The following is a 21,759-nucleotide window of genomic DNA, read 5'->3' as shown; positions in this document are numbered from 1 at the left end:
GAAAAGTGAATATTTCAAGTCTCTTTTCTATGTTTTGTTTTGTCTCAGAGATGGCTGTAAATGCTATTACTCATTACTCCAAAATGTTCCAAAATATTAACAATATCTATGTGACCTTTTTATGTATATAATGTATATAGATTCAAAAAATTCTAAACAGAAGAATTAAAATCTAAACTGAAACCAACAACTTTTTCATCTGAGAAACAACTTACTGGATTTATTTGACAAATGGTTGTTGCTCAGTATTTATGGTTCTTCCTGGTAAGCTACAAAATAGCCAAAAATCCCAGTTAAAACTGAACTTCCTAAGTTAAAAAATCATAGGCTTTATTTCTTTAATTCAGACACATGTCCTGTCAGTAATTATTCAGTTAGATTATTCTTTTTTGGTTATTGTTAAAATAATTCTGGCTAATAAAAGATAAGAATTTCCCTTCCCCAAGGATTTTTCACATTTCTTGTGCAAAAGAAGTTTGTTGATAATGACACCTGTAGGTATTGAAAGTAGTTGTTAATCTGAGTCCAAAATAATTTGATAGGATATTTATCAGCCACTTAGGTCAGCATTATATTATTCCTTTTCTCAGCAGCCACTTGGCCGAGGAAGTTTGACTCCACAGAACATTACTATGATTTGTACTGCTCAGTGCAAGTGACAGCAAAAACTTTTAAAGTACAACTACTGTTTGTGTATGTTCGGTCGCCTTTTTGAGTGCCTATTTGGAGGCAGTTTAATGGGGCTAGATTTCACGGGGAAGATATGCTTATTTTTTTCAAAAAATGTTTACTCATCTTGCCTCTCAAATTTAGGATAGTTGTAGAATAAGAATGTTTTGTTGCATGAATGATTCTCTTTTAAGAGAGGTAGAGCAAGAAAATGTTCAAGAAAAGCTGTTCTCAAGGATTTGTCCATTTTCAGGTGCTATGTTGATATTTATGCTCCAGAAGTTTGAACTGTCTTGTTATGTTTTTTTATGCCATAAACTTCTGCCACTATATTTTAACTCTTACTTTTGCCCTAGTATAAGCTGAAAAAGAGGATCAATCAATAAACCGTGATTTTGGTTACAGTAGTAGTTATGAACAGCCCGTTTATTTTGAGGCTAGAAACCGCTTGACTGAACTGCTGCCTTAAGTAAGCCAATGAACACACACAATTCCTTCTAAAAATGTATTTTTCTTTTCTCTTAGAGGGCAAACCAGAGAAATTTTCAGTGGGTCTTTTGGAGCTTCCTTTTCGAGTTGGAGTACCTTTTAATATTCCTTTGGAATTGCAGGATGAGTTTGGTCATGCAACACAGTTGGCAACTGATGTTAAACCAATTCTTGAAGCTAGGTAATTCAACCATCTCATTTTCGTCCTTACTTCTTGTAACGTTAATATAGTAATTCTTCAGATTTTTCTCTGAGTCATGTACTGGATACTTTTAATATGAATTATCTGGCATTTTTGCAGTAGCTTCCACAGGAATATCTGAAAGTATCTTGTATCTATTTTAGGTGAGAATTAAAATGTTCTGTTTATTTTTAAATTGATTTTGTTTAATGTATTTTTCTAGTGGCTTGACATTACAGTATGAAGATATAACTACAGGAACAAATTGCATCATTAAGGGTGTCACTGCTAAAGGCTGTGTAAATAGTTACCAGGGCAAGGTAGGCTAATGGATTTAAACTTGAAGTAAAGTATTGAAAAAAAAACTGAATAATTTTCATGTAAAACAGATTGTCACATAGTGTTACCTTTTTTTGCTCTGTGTTACTGGCTACAGCTGTCTCTTGGGATGCTTTCGAATGATATCTTATGGCTCTACCTGGAGTGATGTGTTACCTCTCCTGCAGCTGCACTCTGCAGCTGATGGAGCTGGGAGTGTAGATGAGCACACGTGCATGTGTGTGGTAGAATGTACCAAGCATACTAAGTCAGCTGGTTTAAACTGCTGTTGAAATTATTTTAAGCCAAATCACCCTGGTGACTTTTACTCTGAAGTAGCATAGGGAGCACTAAAATCTTTCATTCTAGTAGTTGAGATGATGAGTAGTAATAGCCAGTGTAAGTGGTAACTAGTTGAGCCTCTCTTGATGTTTCCAAAATGTTGGTTTCACCTTCATAGCAAATATATCTGTCTGTTAGGTTGTCATCCAAAATCCAGCCTTTTACTAATGGATTCTTATTGCCTATTCAAGCTGTTAATTCACTGTGGAAAATGTGATCTGAGTTAATGCGTTTGGTAAAGACGAATGTGAAGAATTTCAAAAATAATTTTAGAAACGTGTATGTTGTACATTCTTGATTAGGTCCTAATCTTTCATCTAATCTTGCAGCCTGGCATAGTAAAGACAAAGCTAGGAACTGAGGTAGCTGAAGATACTAATGTATTGTTGATGAGAGAAAAGCAAATGATGTTACTGGTGGAAAGGTGTATAAAGAGCAGTGGGGGCGTATACCTGCCGATTGAAAACTGGAGAGCACTGAGTGTAATAAGCTTTGTAGGTGAAGCTCAGCATGTAAGGAGAATGGTAAAAGTAGTGACAGAAGATAGGGGAACAGAGCGTATAGGAGCAAAAATGCTAGGCTGCAGCAAGACAAATTTGATGAGGGGCAAGATCAATAGTCTTTTAAGGAACTTGCATGACAGAAATAATCCTGTAGTAATGGAAAAGAAGGTGTATTGTTTTCTTGTGTTGTTTAACTGGATAAACTGTAGGGGGCAATATAGGAACTGTGTTGTCTAATTTATATGCCAAAAAAAAAGGACTGTTAAAGACAGGAATGAAAAATAATGGGAAAACTCAGGATGATGAGAAACACCAGAAAGAGAAATTATCAACATCTTAATTCTGAAGTCATAGCAGAAGAGCTAAAATACCTTTGAGAAACAGCTAGTAACAAGATTCTGGAAAGAATTTAAAAGGAGAAAGTGAATGAGAGAACAAGAAGGAAGAAATGAAATTTATTTTTGAGAAAGCAAATAAATTTTTGAGAAAGGAAGAAGGAGAAAATGTTGAAGGAGTAATCATGCAAAACGGGAAGAGAATCTTAATAGAGACAGAAAATAGAGGAGATCACAGTTGCCCGTGGCAGAAGCAATGATGAAGAAATAGAAGCGGATTTTATCTAGTTCATTAGTAGCTGACTTGATTCCATCCAAACCAGTTAAGACTGTGTTTTGTTTGGGGGGTGGGGGGGAATGAAAGAGAAAAATGGGAGAGAGGTGTATGAGTAATACCAAGACCACCCCTCCCTTAAAGGATTTTGAATACAGTGAGGAGAAGGGGGTGAAGAAGGGAGATTAAAAAGGAAAATAATATTCATGTTTATTCTTCTTTTCCTTTTAAAATACTATAATAGACATAGAAGCATACTTGATGGCAAAAGGAAAGGAGATAAAGGGATCATGAAGGATAAGGGAGAAGAACTTCCCTAGAGGACACAATTCCTGAAAGATTAAAAGGAATGAAGTTAAAGGTATAAACCAGTGAATTACAGGCAGAAAGTAAAAGACAGTATTAAGTCAAAAACGAGTATTGCAGAAAAAGGGTTGAAACTAAGAGAAGGGGAGCGCAGAAGGAGTGTCTATTGCATGAATGCGAAGCTCGAGCCAAGGAATGATGAACGCAGAGGTTGCAGACCCTTTCTTTAAAACTGCTTTTTTTAAAACTAATGTGGGTTTATCGCCACTGATACAAGCCTCTAGACAGGAAACCACAAGTTATGACAGCTGCTTTTAATGGTTTCAGAAACTTGTAGTTTAACATGGAAATCGTGAACTGAATATCTCTGGGTGTAATAACATGAAAAATTTGATTTTAGTGCAGGAAAAATTTTGGTTTATGTAGTAGTGCAGGAAAACGTGGTTAGACTTCTGAAATTGTACATGTATACGGAGTACCATGACTGTGTGAAATAATTTATCTCTAATCTATTTTTGTTTAAGGTTAATATTTAAAATATTCTTTTTGTTAGAACTTTAATCTGAAGGTTACTCTTCCTGGTTTGAAAGAAGACACACAAATTTGTAAAATTAGATTGCAGCCTGGTAAGTATCTTAAAAATACTTTGTGATTTTCTGTTGAACTTCTTTCTGACCCTATTAATAAGTGTTTCTTCTCCCAAAAAGATAACATATTTAATGAGGCATGTGAAGGGGTGTTCCAACTCATCGAGGTGACGACTGAAACTAAATAAAGCTGAGGACATATCACTCTTTGCAGGAATAATGTCAGCTTGAACAGTCCAGTCTTGTCCGTTATTCTAGCAGCTAGAAATGGTCTGCTTCATTGAGATAAACATTTTACTTTTTTTTTTTGATGACTTTAAATGTTTTTCAACCTAGCACCATGAAATGAATGATCTTTTTATCATCTGAATTTTCTGAAGCTTTTTGGCCCATTAACCTGTACTAACCTGTGTTAACCTACTGTCCTTCTAGAAGATATCTTGTGAATCAAAAAGTTTCATTCAGGTTTTTACCTGAACAAAAGGGGAGTGCTTTGGCAATTGGGATGAGGTCTGAAATTTAAAGTGTTTTAGGTTGAATTTATAGTTATGTTACGTAATGCAAGAGTAATAATATACATATATTATATATATAAACATAATACAGGAGTCTATAGGTACACTATCCTTACCAGAATTTTATTTTTTGTGGATGTCTTGATACTGAGGAGTTCCTTATATGATTAATACCCAAAAAACAATTTCACTTCTAATCACAGGCCCTTCAGGGAAAGATGCTGATTCCTATTATCCCTTGTTATCTGGGTTTTTCTGGATTTGGTAGATAAGGTATAGTGTGAAGGGGAAACTCTTGGGTTTTCACCTCTCAGATTACCAAACCTTCCCAACTTTAGGTTTCCTTTTCATTTGGGGGAGAATTTGTGTACTTCTAGGCTTTGTTAGACCAACAGTTCACCATTTATTCTGCTGTTATTTATCTGTGGGGCAGGAGTTAAGGCTATGTTTAGAAAACTAAGTGAAACAGTCTGACTTCAGACAGCTTGTACTGTGTATTGCTTAATTGTTACCTTGGACTGAAGGCGTCTTCATCCTCTATTAGAATCTTTGGATTTTAGTAGTCTAGAGAGGCTTCAGTACCTTTTTCTTCTCATTGAGCTTATCCTTGGCTTCTTTAGTTGGTTTTTGAGGAAGGAGTGAATGAAAGCTATTCAGTCATTCCTTCAAGCAGTGAAGTTGAAATGGAAACGTTAAATGAGTAATGTGTAGAGGTTATTTCTGAAAAATGACCTTTGTTGTTGTTGTTTCTTCAAAACTTCTGTCTTCTGATAATAGTCTCTGACTTCCTTCTAACTTTTTTAAAATCAATAAAATAATTATACATTTCAGGGAGTAGGTTTATTTTAACAGCCTTCATTTTACCATCTGTATAGTACCATCAAAACTTACTTTTGCTTTTCTTTGCGTGCAAGTTGTAACTGTGGTGGTGTTGGTATCATGCTGCACATTATGATTGATCAGATATGTGAACATTAATATCTTCGTTTTTTATGTCAGGAGAAAGCTTCAAATTTATTCATGATGTAACTGCTTCTGTGTACTGTGTAGATAGCATTATAATATGTTTTTATATCCTGTATCTGATGAAATTCATCCTATTTTTCTAACTATTCTGTACCAAACTCATTCAAAAGAGTAGCAGGTGGTATATATATCAAGGGACAGTACGTATCTAGAACTTCTGGGCATAAACCAATACCCCTGAATTGTGCCAAGTTGATTGTTACCACAGATATCTTGGTAGCCTGGCATTTCAAACTCACTTTTCCAGATAACAAAAACTGAAATCCAGTATCTTCTAAGTTATCTAAAATATAACCACAGTTCTGTAATTTTCCATTTTTACAGGTCCTCCCCGTCAATTGAAAGTAAAGCCAGATTCTGAAATTCTAAAAATTGAAAATGGCACAGCTTTCCCCTTTCAGGTTGAAGTACTGGATGAATCAGGAAATATAACAGCACAGCCAAAGTTGATAGTTCACTGTAAGGTAAACTGCATTATATTATGTGTCACAGGGATTTTGATATTTGCTTTTAAAAGGGCTGGGGAAAGAGTCTGTTTTGACATTTAGACAGAATTTGTTGTCTGTATTAGTGCTTTTAAGTTTTTGAGGTTTGACAGCCATAACTGTGACTCCCTTGCCTCATCTACCATGATTCATTCAGTAAGTCTCAGAATCGTTAAGAACCTAGCCTTAGAAGGATATTTTAGCTACAATTTTAAGATATTTTAGGTTGTATTTTCATATACAATTCTAAAATTTGTTCAGAAAAAAATTTCAGGCAACATACTTTAAATTTATTTAAAGATGAAATGAAGGTTTAATGCCTAAAAACTAATAAAGACTATTGTAAGTACTGTTGTAGTAAAGACTATTGTAAGTTCAGAAGGGAATGTGTATGTTACTGTGGCTTTTAGAAGCAAATCTTTTGCTCTTTTGGACGTGATTTTACTCATACAACATTTTTTTTTTGATTAAAGCAAAACTGGTCTTCCAGCAAGGAAGACAGACAGACAGAAAAGGTTCTCCCTGTGCAAGCTGTATCTGTATTCTCTTTACACGTTATCTATATGAGTACATTTTATTCCTGTTGACTGTGTATGCAGGAGTGTTATGACATGTTGAACTTGATATTTAAATTCTGTTTTAATGTATGTGTTTTAGAAAATTGTTTAAAAGGTTTATTTTAACAGCTTGATTAAAATTCATTGCCATAATGGCAGAAGAGACTAGTGTGTATGTAGTAATATCTTCATTAAACAAACTGTAATTTTTAGAACTTCCTCCTTCCCACACATCTCTTATCAACTGAAAAAGCAGATGTTGATATTGCAGGCTTCTTGAAAACAGAATTCTTTCAAGTTTATCTGTGAATAATCCTATATGTCTTCAGAGTTGCACAAATAATTATTATTTCTGGAAAAATCCTAGTAGTCTTCAAAAAAAATTAGAAGTTTAATTTTACATTTTAAATAGTTTTTAGGTGCTTCAAACCTTCCTGTGTATGCCGTGGACTGCAGTAATGCAGGAACAAACATTTTAACTGGTCCAGTTATACATGTGCAGAATATAAAGAAAGACCAGATGCTCAGAGCAAGGATTGAAATACCTGTAAGTACTGACTGGGATGCTGGGATGAATGAAAAATTGGAAACGCAGTTTAGTATACCGTCTTCTTAGTGAACCAAAGTCTTTCATGAAGCAAGTTAATAAATCACTGTTTTAGGTATAATCAGCCTGAGAATCAGCTGGCTGCCCTGTTCCTCTCTAGGAAACTAAGAAGACGAACTTGCCATCTTTTCTTCACCCATCACCCTGTATATCTGAAGTACCTTAAGTGTTTCTGGGAATTTTTTTTTCCTTTTTTTCCTCCCTGCATCCTTCTGACAACTTGGCTTCCTTGCATAAACACATAGGGCCAGAATAGACATGACGACGTGTTCTCTGAAAACTTAGTTAAGAAGGATATTGCGGATATATTTTTCCACAGGTTAAAATTAATAAATAATTAATGCAAATTATTTCAATCTTAAAGATGTTGAACGTGCCAGTTCTCTGGTAATCAGGAGAGCCACACTGTTGGAGAAAATAAGACCTTTGGTGTTTAATCCTGAAACAGGTGTAAACAGATACAAAGGTGGCAAAATGACCTATATTAAAGGTTATTTATGCACTCATAAGAAATATTTGTAAATTACAACATTTGTAAAAACATAGTGCTTTTAGAAGAGAAAAGGTTTTATAAATAGGTGGCTTCAGTTCCAGCGTCCTTTAAAAATTATAAGCATTCTGGCTTATCCTTTGGATTTACTTTTGACAGGTCAGGCTCCGACTTCATACTTGATAACACCTGATAATCCAGTGTAATACCATAGATCATAGTAGACTATTGGATGGAGGGATATAGTCTTCACTGACTTGAGATATACATGTATACTTAATCTCTTAATTATGTCTTCTTTTTGTTTCCCCATGCATAGAGTTGTAAAGATGTGCCACCAGTGGAAAAGATTATTAAACTTCTTCCTAGCAGTCATGTTGCAAGACTGCAGGTCTTAAGTATGGATGGACAAAAAGCTATTCAAATTAAGCATCAGGATGAAATTAATTGGGTTGCTGGAGATGTCATGCACAACCTTATATTTCAGATGTATGATGAAGGAGAAAGGGAGATACACATAACTCCAGCTGTGGCAGAAAAAATTAAGGCAAGTATTTCTGAATAAAACTAGTATAATATTGGGGGTGAGGAGTAGAATGTCTTCCTAGCAAAAGATTGATTCTTTAAAATCTATTCACAGCAGACTACTATTCCAAATGATGTTCCTCAAGACTGTACAAGTAATCATGTGAACATTACCCTCTGGTTAACAAATTCTAAAAGATCCTTTATTAAAACTGTCTCTCTAATGAGATAAGGGCATTTAATAAAATGTTTAAAATGTTTCAGGGTAATACTATGAAAAGCGAGTTAGCAATTTCCAGCTCTTTTAAATACAATACAGTAATTCCTACACAGTTATGATTCTTCAGATCTGGGGTTTCCCCAACATTTAGAAACCTTGAACAAGCATATTCCTTCATGAAGATTTTGTTACCTATCTTATCCCTCTGTCTAAGCGCAGATGTGGAGCCTGATACCAAGGCAGAGCTCCACTAATTACAGTACATTTTTCTCTATCAGATCTTTGCTATCTCATAAAGATGCAATAAGGAAAACTCAATATGTGTTTTGGTTTAGTTTAGAGTAAGTTTTGGTATTTGAGCAATTAGTGTTGGTTACTGCTGGAAAAAGCTTAGGCTTTCACTGAAAGCTTCTGTTACTTGTATTAGGCTTCAGTATATTTTGAGTGACTACAGACGTGTTGTGTAGCTAGTGATTAATAATTTAACATTTGATTAATTTAAGAAATTTTTATTTTAGGTTAACTGGACACCCAGAATTAACAGAGACAATTTGATTCAGGGATTATTACCTGATGTGAAAGTACCAACATCAGTAAAAGATGTACGTTACTGTCTTATTACTTATCTTGATGACCATGTCTCTTTGGAGAGTGCTTTTACAGTCAGGTTGGTCCATTTGAAACATACTTTATGAAAGGCATTGTTGGCAAAGGATTGTAGAATTGTGTTTTCAGGGTCTTTCTACAAAAGCTGAAATAATGAAATCAGTTGGGAAAAGAGCAGGAGAACGTAGGGAGGGATTTTTTTTTTTTTTGTAAGACAAAATGTGATTACAAATGAGAATATTACATACATGAAGAACTCCTGTCATGATATGTTTGTATCTAGCCCTGTAATTACATTTGTAAATATACATAAACTGAAGGAGAATACTGCCATCTTTGAAAACTTTTCATAAACCTTTAAGCTTGTATGATTGCCAGTCTTACTGAGGAGTCAGGTCACCGATCACCAAAGAGAAATAACACTATAAATACAAGCAAATTGTTACAGCTTTCAAGGGTTATTGCTTTGTAGCTAAAGATAGGCTTTATCTATCCAAACGCAAATATCTGTACCTGATAGGAAGTAGATTTATTGGCGATTTACTGTTGACTGTTTTTATAGGGTTTTTTTTTCCTTACTAAAAAGGAGCCGCAGTCAGATTAGGGAACTCCTACTTAGCTCCTATTCTGCTATAGTTGCCATAAAAATTAACTGAGAGGTCATTCTGACGTGGTTGTTAGTTATCAACATAATTCTTAATCTTGAACACACTAAAGGAGTCAAAAATATTGTGCCAGCTAACTCTTAGATCTCAAGTAACTCTTAGATCTTTGGGAGCCAGGACATAGAGGATGTTAACTTTCATCAAGTAAGCAGAAGAAAAGGCTGAGATGGTTTAAAAGCAACCTGAAAAATATTTTGGAGAGACTAGTGTTAGGGATAATTTAGGCTGATCACTTCTACTTTATTGTAGCGAAAGGGAAAGTGGAAATCTGGAGGTTTTTTGTTTTTGTTGGGTTTTTTTTAAACAATTGTTTATTGTTGCTAGAATGCTCTGGTTTTGTTTTTGAGGGGAGACTAAATTTTTAGTCTGTATAAGGTGTAATTAGATTCTTAAGAATTTGGCAAATGCTTTTCTTAACAAGACTGTGATACATCTGTATATGTGTATCAGGATTAATGTTAATATAATCATTTTTACATTAAAATATGCGTTTTAATGTGTAGGCAATTGTATGTTACCTTGGCTTAAAGGTGTTGGAGATGGTTTTTCAAGGTTTAAAATAGTCCAGACTGTTAAATTCTACTTTGTTATCTGGCTCAGGCTCTAATCTGTGTTAAATATTGGTAGGCAAACTATTAGCAAAAAAGTAATAAAATCTCACAATTCTACTGTGTTTCGTTATGCAAGCAGTCTCTGATAAGCCGTACCTGCTAAGACAGAGGTGAAGGCTACTATGTGACATGTATACACATGAGACTTTATCCTTTAAACATATGCAAGGCTAAAATTATGAAAAATTCCAGTTGCTAATGAATGATAACTACAGCATGCTTTGTTATATCTGCTAATGTGTTTTAAGTGATTGACTTCATGAAAATTATTATAAATCAATTTTCGTATGTTAACTTAGACCACTTCCTGATGAACCCAAGCACATTAAATGCAAATTAAAAGGATCAAACACATTGCAGATGGGTGAAGAACTACAGAGTGAAATTGGTGAGTATTTGCCTATCCTGTGCTTTTTTGCAAGACATGTTTCTGTTTCTCTGCCCTTGTTAGACTGTTATGTATACAGATGTCTTCAAGAGTGAATTATCTTCTGCTTTCATGAAATAAAAAGGTTTTACATTCTCACTCGTGGAATGATCATTAGACTTCTGTAATCATCATTTTACAATTCTTTAGTTAACTTCCTAGTATGATTCATCTCTAAATTTGTACATTGGGACGTCTCTCTCAGTGGAATTCAAATTGTTAATAAGATTTAGTTAAGGATGTGCATTCTGAAACTGAAAGGTCAGAAGAGCGTTCAGATTATTTCAAAAGCTTGGTCTTCCGTACATTTTTAAGTTAAGGCTTCAGCCTAAGAAGTAGTCATGTTAGGGATCAGTCTTCTCATTCTCCCTTGGTTTCTCTGTGTGGTTGCTGTTTGGATAATATGGTCAATGAAGACAGACATCAAGTATTAGACTTTTCCAGGCACTGTGAGAGTAAAAATGTTTCAGTATTGGCAGTTTTTTTTTATTTTGGTATTTATGCCTGTTGGTGAAAAATTACGTGTTTTGTCTTCTTCGAGTAGTGTGCAGTGTTGTAACTACTCTGAATGTGTCAATTCTAATAAGCATGAGACATATTTAGGTAACTTCTAGAAATCAGAAATACTTACTTACTTTTTAAGGCATAAAAAGCCTGTGTGTGCGTGAACAAAAGCACGCAGGACAGACTATCTAAGAGGCTGTAAAAAAACCTCTGTAGCATGAAGAAATCTTTTTATTCACAACGAAAGTGGGAAGCACAAAGTTTTGTGTGATATGACTATATAGATGTACTTTTTATGATTCCCTACTCATGTAAATTTTCTCCATATTGTGTGTATGTTGTGTACATTTATATTCCGTATGTTACGTAGTGTTTCCTTAAAGCAGCTAAGGGGATACTCAACTTACTAATCATTGTAATAATCAACTTCTTTTTAAACAGATGTCATGATTACAGATCAGTATGGAAACCAGGTTCAGACAGTGACATCCTCTTGTGTAAATTCCCTGGGAGTTTCTGGGCCTGGACTTGATAAATCAAATTTGAAAATAACTTGGCAGGTATTTCATAATTATTTCTAAGATGGAATATAGTTTCTTTCTCTATGGGCTATATGTGATGATTGTCTTAATTTTCACACAGTAAACTGTGGAAAAGATAGTCTAATTAAGCACTAGTTGATAAGCTATGAGAAGCAATAGTTTTAAAGCATTAAAATCATGCGATCCTGTCCTCACGGATGTAACAACATCCATTAAAAACCTTATCACTGCTGTAGCTATACGATGTGGGAGTGGGCTCGCTTTATACGTCACAGTTCAGTTAGGTTTGCTTTGTTTTTCCTCTGTTCTTCTCTGTTCCTCCTCTTCTTCTCTATGTTTTCTTCTAGCTGCTTTTTAAATATTCTGTCCTTATTTATGGTGGTATAGTTGATTTCATTATATTTTGAAGCACTCTGGAGAGTTATGGACGTTATTGTCTGCATTAGTTTAGTTTAATTTAAAATGTGAGCTATATCTTTTAAAATATAATACTTCATATAACTAAGTAAAATCTCCTATACAATGAAAAATAGATTTCTGAGAAATGTGTAAGTTTGAAATTGATCACTTCTTACACAAGAAGTCCTTTCACATTTAGGGAAAAAACTAAAAATTGTAGTTTTTTTAGTTTGCTGTCTCACAGTAAAAAGAGCAAATAGGGATTCCACTATGCATAAATACTAAAAATATTGTAATGGAAAAAAAAGAATGAATTGCACTTCACTTTTTTGTTCTTGATAGAATCCTATTTTTATTTCTCAATAGGAAAGTACACTAACAATGAGAGTCAAAGGTATTCGGTTTAAACCGTGTTTACCTGGAAGCAAAGAATTGTGCTTTGCTTGGCGTGAATTTTCCGATTTTCTCAGAGTAAATTTAATTGCAGGATCACCTGCTAAAGTGCAGCTTTTGGATTGGCCAGAGTTAGAAAAGGTAAGTCCAAAAGTTTTTACTTGGAAAAAATAAAGGGTTCGCTAGTCAGCAGGTCTTTTATTTCCAGAGCTTTTCAGAGTACTGGACACAAAAATGAAAAGACTGCTTTCTTAATATAATGCTTCTGAAAATTGCCAGAATGTGACAGCCCTGGAGACGTGTTTTATTTTATATAGGACAACATAACACAAGCAAAATTAGATAAGTATTTTACAGCCTGCCTGATTATGTAGGCATGTTTTAAATGGGACTCTATATGTGAAGCCTTTTTTGTACAATAGGTGACTAACTACCCTGGCTTTTAAAAGTAAATTTGTTTTAGGGTAATCTAACCCTTAAGTGTGCGTTCACAACACTATGTTATTGTATAATACTTAACTATGTAATATAATAATATCTAATGCTTAAGCTTTTACACGGTTTATTCTGCCCCATTCCCCTTTATACAGATGATGCCTTTTTCTTTTCCTTAATGGAAGCTTCCACTAGGAAGTGGACTGAATCCCAACACCCACCTTGCCCTGCTGTTTGCCAAAATACTGTTTTTAATCGTAGAAATAGGTGGCAGTTCACATCTCCTGTATTTGTTGGTTTAATTTTAGATGCTTACAATGTGGAAAGGCAATTCCAACCTTACTTAGAATTGAAAAAGTGATTACAATCAAAAAGTGGTGAATGGATATACCACTTACGTCAAATGAGAAGGATGGAGGTTTTTGATATCCTCTAGTCATTTGCAGTGCTTTTATTTTTCAGTGTTTGCATTCATTGTCCAAGTGATCATGCTGAAGTCACAGCAAAAAGTAAAATAGGAGAGTGGAAGCAGATAAAAGATAGGTTTGGTTCTCTGAGTAGAAAACAGGAATAAAGATAGGAGTGTTGGAAAATGGAGAAGGAAGCTATTGAAAAGTGAAACAAGGTTCAGGGAGTGTCATAAATATTTTCAATTTCTAGAAAATTGTCTAGGTATATCAGAAGACTAAAATCTTAGACATTTTGCTCTTTCTGTAACAAGGAAGCAGTCTTTGATAAGCCCCTTGAGAAGCGTGTCCTTTCATATAGTCATGTCAATATGAGTAGAACATGCAATTCAATTGAAGCAGTATGTTTTCTAATGTCAAGAGAATGGCAGAAACGTGGAAATATCATCCTGGAGTTTCAGAATTCTGTCATGGTCTAGCTATTATGGAAGGCAAATAGTAGGGAAAAGGCAGATTCTATCAGTCTGGGGATTCCTGACCTGCTATGAATGTCTAATACAACTAGAATACGATGAAATAACACATTTGTGTCTCTTCCAGCCTGTTGCAGTGATTAATGGTAGAGAATTGCAGAAGCCCCTTGTAGTTCAACTGTGTGATCAGTGGGGAAATCCATCTCCTGAACCTAATGTCAAAATCAGTCTTATAAGGGTTAACAACTTAAAGGTAAGCATAGGTCTTAGGTGCACTTCTGTTTATCGAAGCACCTAAATTTGTGTTGTCATGTCTGCATTGCCTTCTTCATTCTTGAGACATTTTTGGAAGAATGAATAAAATGTTATAAAGATATGAAAGAATAGTTAATCTCTTATAATAGTAATTTCAATGAGTAATGAAAGTAGTTTCCATGACAGGTTCCTCAGCTCCCTTCTGTTATCACTATCAAAAATATAATGATGTTCTTTTAGTACGGTGTCCGAGTATAATTTATGTACGTTTTTAATCTTCTGGAACTTCTTTGTAATCCCTCCTCACTGCCCTTTACCTGAATTAATTTGCTGAATAACAGTAAAGATATGCTTCAAAGTGGCGATTGTATCATTTATCATTTTTATCTGGTGATTCTTTGATTATGGTTCCTGAACATATGGCTTTTGGTCTGCAATGTAGTTTTGAGCTGTAGTTGGTTATCACTGTGAAGAGCATCAGCATTATAAAACAAATTGAAACAACGAGGATGCAACATCTAATCCAGATTTAAGCGGTTACTATCCTTTCCATGAGTCTGTTATGAGTGCCAAGTGATCTGTACATTGGTCTATACAAATAAAGTAGTTTGAGAGATTACTTAATTATTAAAATCTGCATTCTTGTTATTGTGGGGGGTGAAAATGTCAAACCATCATAAACATTCCTAAGTGTCTTTGCGGAGACTGTTATATTGAGTTGAACAGAGATTTGTTGGTGTCTTTCAGATTTAGAGATATTAAGGAAGGTTTATCCTTCTAGTAGAAGCAGGCATCTAGAGCAGAAGCTTTCAGGCTGTTTCTTTCCTAAATCAGCAGAATGACCATGATCACAACAATTCTGTGAGAGTTCTCAATTTTGCCTACTTGCCTACTCTTAATATTCATGCCATAGTCTTAGTTACAGCTGTCAGTTGTTTTTATCCGTTTGTGGTCATTGTACCTGTCTGGTATAGAGAGACAAACTAGATACACACTGGCAGCTGTTGAAGTATTTAAGACATCAGTTACTCCAGTGAGTACTTGCCTGTGTGTGCGTTATCGATACAGGGTATACTCATCCACCGCTGAGCGTGAGATCTTTTTAATGCTGGGCTGGCTGTGGTCTGTCTTTAGTCCTGCATTGCCATGCATTTGCATTCCTCAGTTGGTCTTAAAAAATGTAGCAGCCAAGAACTTTTTTTTCAATAGTCAAGAACTATGCCACTGTCTCACCTTTTTCCCAATTTAGCTATACTGCTGCTATTACTTTTTTTAAGGAAATTTCTTTATATCTTGAAGATTTTTCTTCTCACTGTTCTGAATCTCTTGCAACAGAAGCCTACCTCATAGTCTGAATTCTTTTCAGTTTGCCTCTCTTACTCTGTTTATGATGGCAAATGCAGCTCCTCTAGGCTTCTAGTTATGTTGATCTAGTTGATCTTGAGAGGACATACAACCTTGATGGCAATACCAGATGGTTGTGCTGCCTGATCAAAGAGCAGTTTTGGTGGCAAGCTTTGTCTTTTCAGATATTAGGCCTTCCTCCAGGAAGGAGGATGCTTCAGCATCTCTTAGAAAGGCTGGATGTGTCCTGCAAGGCACTCTGAAACCCAAAATGGATCATTGTTACAATGTGTCTGCTACGTTGCTCAACTACAGCAGTATCATTTTGGATAGATACTTGATTCATGAAATAGAGCAACAAACTGCATATTTGCTAGGGAAGGCTTAGATCTTAATGAGTATCTTGGCGAACCTCTTCAGAGAACTGTCCAGAGCCTTGGCATTTGGCCAAGTAGATTGTATGGACAGTCTTCCAAAGGAAATGATAAGTTTCGGGGAACTGGAACTCTCATATAAGCTGTCTGTATTTCACATCTTGCCCTCTAAGTCTCCTATACTTGGTATTCTGTGATTGCGTTTCCTGTACTCCTATTTCCTCCACAGGCCCAAAACTAAATGAATATGGCTGAACAAAAAGTCTCTACATTCTTAGGTGCACCCCAGTAGTGGATATGCACAAAGCAACAACACCTGTTTCTGTAAAGTTAAAACTTGATATTCTATGGTGTATAGTGATTTCAAATACAGAGTTCCTTTTCTGAGCTGGGTGCAGTCTTCAGGAGAGTTAATGAAATGTTTACCAATTTTCTCATTATTTCTAGGAAAACAAAATATTTTTACAATGCTACCTTCCATTTGAAACATTAAGCATGCATTTTTGCTATTGCCTTTCTGTGATGACTTTGTAGAATAAATTCATGCTTCCATAGCTGATCCATTATGAACCAGCTTTCGCAATTTTTTTCCCTAGTTTCATTGACTTAACTTACTGACATGAGATTTGTGAAAGAAAATAATTCCGCAAGAAAATTACCCAGCTCAGAGATTTTGAAAACATCACTTTTTGTGTAAGTGGACACTTGACACTTATTTTTCTGAAATCTGTGCTGAAATGACAAAGGGAAAGCAATTTAATGCCACTCCATTCAGATAATGACAAACATTTGCAATCTTGTTTGAAATCATTGTTGAAAAAGTTGATTTCCCTCTTTAGAGAAGAACTAATGTCATGAGAATTCAAGATGTATCTGTGGCTTCCTTTGCTGTCCTCTAAACTTTTGAGCTACTCTCTGACGTTCTTTTCATACCTTTACAGTGTATTTCATAAGTAAGGCTAAGGCGGAGCTTACACACACACACACATTTGCAGAAGGAAGAGCTTCTACTTACTTTAAGAGTGTAGGAGTATTCTTTAAGATTCACTGTAACCTGTCTCTATAAGATGATAGGCATTCTCTCTCTGCTATGGAGTCCCTAGTTTTGAAAGACCGTGGTCGATGAAGAAAGTGAGGAAAGATAGATTCTGTGCTATTTAATGTGTAAAGGGAAGTGTGACTCTGGTAGTGCTGATTGTAAGTTTTCACTTTCAGTGCAGTGGGAGTAAGTGTGGCAAAAACAGGATGCACATAGAAGTCGCACCTTGAAGAACACCACTGAGTAATAGTTCTTTTCTAACAGGGAGATTTAGCCAAAGTTCCTTTAAGTCGATAGAATTTCCATTAATTTCAAGGGACTTGGGACCTGGCCCGGTTAATGTGCTAGGCAAACAGGAGATCTATAAGGCATCTGTGTTATTATCCTAAAACAACACTGACAGTTTATCTCATCGTTAGAATTTTGTTAAGTGCCATTCTTTACAATGTAGAGATTGGTTCTTGTTTGTCAATAAGTTTTGATTAATAAGGTACTATGCTTATGATTGGTTCTTGTTTGTCAATAAGTTTTGATTAATAAGGTACTGTACTAATAATCAGTTGTCATTACCCTTTTCTCTAGGTTGTCTTGTAGTCTCACATTTTTGGCAGTAGGACTAGGATGAGGGGAGGAGAATATATTTTGGTTGTCTTTATTCAAATTGTATCATTCTTTTTAACTTTTGCTACCCAGGAATCTCTGGACAGATTGAAAAAACACTGTGAAGTAGCAATTAAACGAATAAACTATTTAAACATACTAATGTACAAAACTGTCCTAGTTCAGATAAAGTGATTGTCTTTGAAGACTGGCAGGGAAAACTCTGAAGTGTATCTTTGTGTATAACTGTGTATCTTTCCCAAATTTAGACTGCAAAGACAAAAAGAAGTTGTTGCTTAAATGGAAAGACGGTATGCAGGCGAATGAAGTATACGTTTTATTCTAATGTAAGACTTGATACTACTTCTGTGTCATTAAAAGAACACAAAAATTTTTTTTGACAGATTGTTCCTTCAAGCCAGCAACATAAAACCGATGAAAATGGTAGGGCTAACCTGGGAGTTATTAGTATTCATGCACCTAGGTAAGTAGTGAAAACTATATGGAAAAGCAATTGAATTCTGAAATGTCACTTGCTAGATGTATTTAAGCTGCTCATTTCATAAAGTGCCTACCAGAAATTCAGCTAGAGCTAAGGTTGCGCATTTATTATTTAGATGCTGGAGGAAGGCCAGATAGTGATCTTTAAGAAATTACGTGTTTATTTAAATAAAATCTACTAGCTCGTTCCTTTGGTCTTCCAAGAAGCTGCTGCTCTAACTTTCTGAATCTTGGGGGGTTTTGTCATGGTAAAATTCAGCTTTTAGTTACCAAGCTGTACCTAGTGTAGATGATGTTTTTAAGCCACTTAAAATGTTTAAAATAAACAGCCTTTGGGAGATTATAAGCAGTCACTGTGCCTTTAAGACAGGAACACATTTTAGGAGTGTTGAAATCCTACCTCCTCTAGGTGCTAAACAGTGTTTCAAAAGTTAGGTAAAATGTCCAATCTGATAAAATACAAAAAACAAAACCAAAAATACATTCTTATTAGCAGTGTAACTAATAAAGCCTCATTTCCTGTAGATTTGTGTCCTGTGGCTCCTGCTTCTTCACCTCAGTCACCTGGTTCTCCTTACACTCACATGTCCCCTTTGAATTTTCAAATCCATTATTTCTATATCCTCCTCGCGCTCATAGCTCCGCTACCTACTTCCTGCATCCCTGAGGCCCCCCTGATAACGCTTGATTTTTTCCTGCATCTTCTACTTACTATTTTGTCTTGCTAACTAGGCATGATTTAACACAGGCTATGCCTAGTTTTGGGTTGTTTATGTGATGATTTTTTGGGGGTGGATGGTGCACCCATGTACTGAACAGAAAGTCTGCCTTTCCCTCAGAGAAGAAAATAACTGGGGACTTTTTCTTCCAGCCACCTACCAATTTTTAGAAAGCTGTAGAGATTTAATCTGTGTTCTGCATTTGCATGTCCTCAGCTGTACTAAATCGGCTTTTCCACACATTCCTTCTGGCCTTTTAAGACTTCTGTCCCTGTGAATCAGCTGGCCAATTTCAACTAGAAACATACTGAGAGAGCATAACCTAAGCCTTGTTTTCTTAGGAAAATAAGCTGAAAGCTAAACCTTCTTTTTCTTTTTTTAGAAAAGGCTTAAGAGGGGGAATTTATGAGCATGCTTTTATGAGGGATCTAAATAGTTTGAATAATTATAGATGATTTTTTCTCCAAAAATCCAAAATATCACTGTTACAAATTAGGTTTAGTTGTGTTGGGTTTGAGGATACTAGCATTCTCTACTGGCTGGCAGGGACCAAGAAGTGGATGCTAACCTTCCAGCTGTAGAGCAAGTCTTATGGTCAAGGGGAATGCGTGTCAAATGTTTCAATATAAGTGATTATTTTCTAAACCAGCAGGTGCTCAGAGAGAAATACTGACAAGAAATTAGTAAAAGTTAGCTTTTACAAGAATAAGTTGGCTCTGCGTAATTTAGAAGCTACTACTAAGTGTTGGTTCTTGTAACTCTTGAAGTATTTTCTGCTAGTTAATATTTTTGCATTCATATCTGCAGGATTTAATCTAAAATAGATTTTCTTACAAATGTGAAATAACATTAAAAAGCTATTGATAGTGCTCAGTGTGTGGATGATGCCCACATCTTGGTAGAATGCTACTGAGTATTAGGAGGCACTAAATTATTCGAGGTTAGAAACAGGTGTGCTCAGTGGTAACATCTTGCTTTTGTATAGAGTCAAAACGGGCTGGGTAATGCAGCCTCTGTGCAATTAATTGTAATATTTTCAGTTTTATTTAAAAACTTCTAGTTTTTAATACTCTAAAAATGAGTTATTAGATGGCAATGAAGTCATTAAATACTTGCAATGCACTTTGCTAGATGTTGGGTTGTACTCAGATTTACTCTTTAGAAACTGCAAAAGCTGAATGCTCCTCTCAGATAGCATTTTATTTAGCTATGCCTGCTTTGCACTTTATTACCTTTTGCAGTTTAAAGCTAGTTGCTAGTATCTTACAGATAGCCAATGAAACATGATCAAGCTAATAAAATATTAAAGGAAAATTAAATTTAGTAAGCTAATATCCTAAGAATATCTTAAACCATTGATTTTACTTCATTAAAAATATATTGTTTCTAACTTTGCACTAAAACTTCCATTTTTTTCTTCCTTTTGCTATTGAAAGCTCAAATTTTCTTTTTATGTTTTTTTTTAATTATGCCTTCATTTACACAATTCAGATTTTGAGGTCTGTTGAAAACTTTTTAGAAGGGGTATTTTATAACAAATTTTATGATTTCTGTTTATTTCAGGGGAGAGCACGCCTTACAGCTTAAAGCCTCATACAACAAAAGTACATTAGATTGTCCTATAATCACATTAAATGTCCTGCCTGACCCGGAGAAACCTGTCTACTTGAATGTTAAATATGACAAAAGTACTTCTTTTCTGGCAGGAGGTACCTTCCCTGGTAAGTAAAAGGACTATCTGATGGAAATCAGTTGCTCAAAGACTTTATAAACCAATGAAAAACTATTTTTATAATTCTCCTGGTGTATTTTCTTACATTCTTTCTATCTCCTATTATACTGTATTTATGGAACAACATAGTTAGCTTTTTGGCTGCATCTTTAGAAAATCAGGAACTAAACATGTAACAAGGAGTAAATGACCAAAATTTGTCTTGCCCTCTTGGTCAATTTTTTTTCTTCTATCTCCTGGCAGTATAGAAAACAGTTTAACAGGGTATCAAGACCCTCTGTCTCATGCTTTTTCTTTCTCTTTACTAAAAAAAAAAAAAAAATCACATTCAGATAATGCTTTATCTCTGAATAACTGCAACAGATGTAATGGTGATTCATGTTTTCATTTTTAGTTACTCTGAAGTTTCTCTTCAGAATGATTTTATTCTGTGAATTAGTCTATGCACCTTCTCCACAAATGAAAAATACAAACTTTGGTTCTTAACCATCTCATTGCAGGGACTCAAATTTGTTCTGTGGCAGTCATGCCAATAAAATTGAAGTGTTCAAAGGGATCACGTTTGATGAATTAGATGCGGTCTCTCTTTAGAGCTACTTCAGTACTCGCATGCCACTGTTTCTCAGTTCTGTCTTTCTTGCAAGTCTTTATCTGGTAACTGGAATGTGCATGAAGGACCTGGAGAAATCATTAACCAAAGAGTCTTTCGAAGAAGTACCCTTAATTTGCTATCAAGAAGCTAGCTATACTTTGCACATGCCCCTTTTCTTTTTTTGTTATTCCATCATCTTCCTGCCACAGAGGAAATGCCGTGCTGGATTGTCTCCTTGCATAAAATGACAATTGTGTTTTTAAATCCCTCACATGATTCTACATCACCTATGTTGAGACACATTGCTGACTTTGAATGTTGTCATGTGTGCCTTTCAGACATGACTCTTGCTGTAGGCAGCATGAGCAGTTTCTGGAGTCAACGGAATGCTAACATGGCAAAAGGGGAAAAAAAAAAAAAAAAAGAGAGATACTTGTAGTCACTGCATCTGGAGCTCTGGAAAGTATGACTGACTGTTGCTACTGAGGCCAAGAGATAAACTGGCATTTCTGTGTAATTTTAGTTAGTAAAGCATAAGTCTTCCTATTGACTGGTGCAACTACCCAACTTTCCCTCACTTTCCCTGCAATTTACTGTCCCTACTTGGTTTACTCTATCCGTACTTGTATTCCTGTGCCATGGTGTCCATCCCTCCTTTTCTGGAAGAGTAAAACTGATTTCTGCCTACTCTGCAAAGCATCCTGAGAATAAC

The 21,759-nt window shown here is 35.3% G+C and overlaps 1 protein-coding gene across 1 annotated transcript in view; it reads left to right on the top strand.

Moving 5' to 3' along the window:
• SMCHD1 (structural maintenance of chromosomes flexible hinge domain containing 1) overlaps window positions 1-21,759 on the top strand; it is an 85,991-nt gene that overhangs the window by 37,520 nt on the left and 26,712 nt on the right. Inside the window, exons 20-32 of the mRNA XM_068932291.1 lie at window positions 1,195-1,339; window positions 1,563-1,659; window positions 3,971-4,043; window positions 5,870-6,009; window positions 7,000-7,134; window positions 8,004-8,231; window positions 8,948-9,096; window positions 10,611-10,699; window positions 11,684-11,802; window positions 12,550-12,717; window positions 14,019-14,144; window positions 17,908-17,987; window positions 20,287-20,444. Of these exons, the coding sequence (XP_068788392.1) occupies window positions 1,195-1,339; window positions 1,563-1,659; window positions 3,971-4,043; window positions 5,870-6,009; window positions 7,000-7,134; window positions 8,004-8,231; window positions 8,948-9,096; window positions 10,611-10,699; window positions 11,684-11,802; window positions 12,550-12,717; window positions 14,019-14,144; window positions 17,908-17,987; window positions 20,287-20,444 (1,707 nt within the window). The remainder of the gene's footprint in view (window positions 1-1,194; window positions 1,340-1,562; window positions 1,660-3,970; window positions 4,044-5,869; window positions 6,010-6,999; window positions 7,135-8,003; window positions 8,232-8,947; window positions 9,097-10,610; window positions 10,700-11,683; window positions 11,803-12,549; window positions 12,718-14,018; window positions 14,145-17,907; window positions 17,988-20,286; window positions 20,445-21,759) is intronic.

This window comes from Struthio camelus, chromosome 2 (genome assembly GCF_040807025.1).
Source record: "Struthio camelus isolate bStrCam1 chromosome 2, bStrCam1.hap1, whole genome shotgun sequence".
Classification (NCBI taxonomy): Eukaryota; Metazoa; Chordata; class Aves; order Struthioniformes; family Struthionidae; genus Struthio; species Struthio camelus.
Note: the sequence above shows the minus strand (reverse complement) of the source record. Positions and strands in the feature narration are given on the sequence as shown.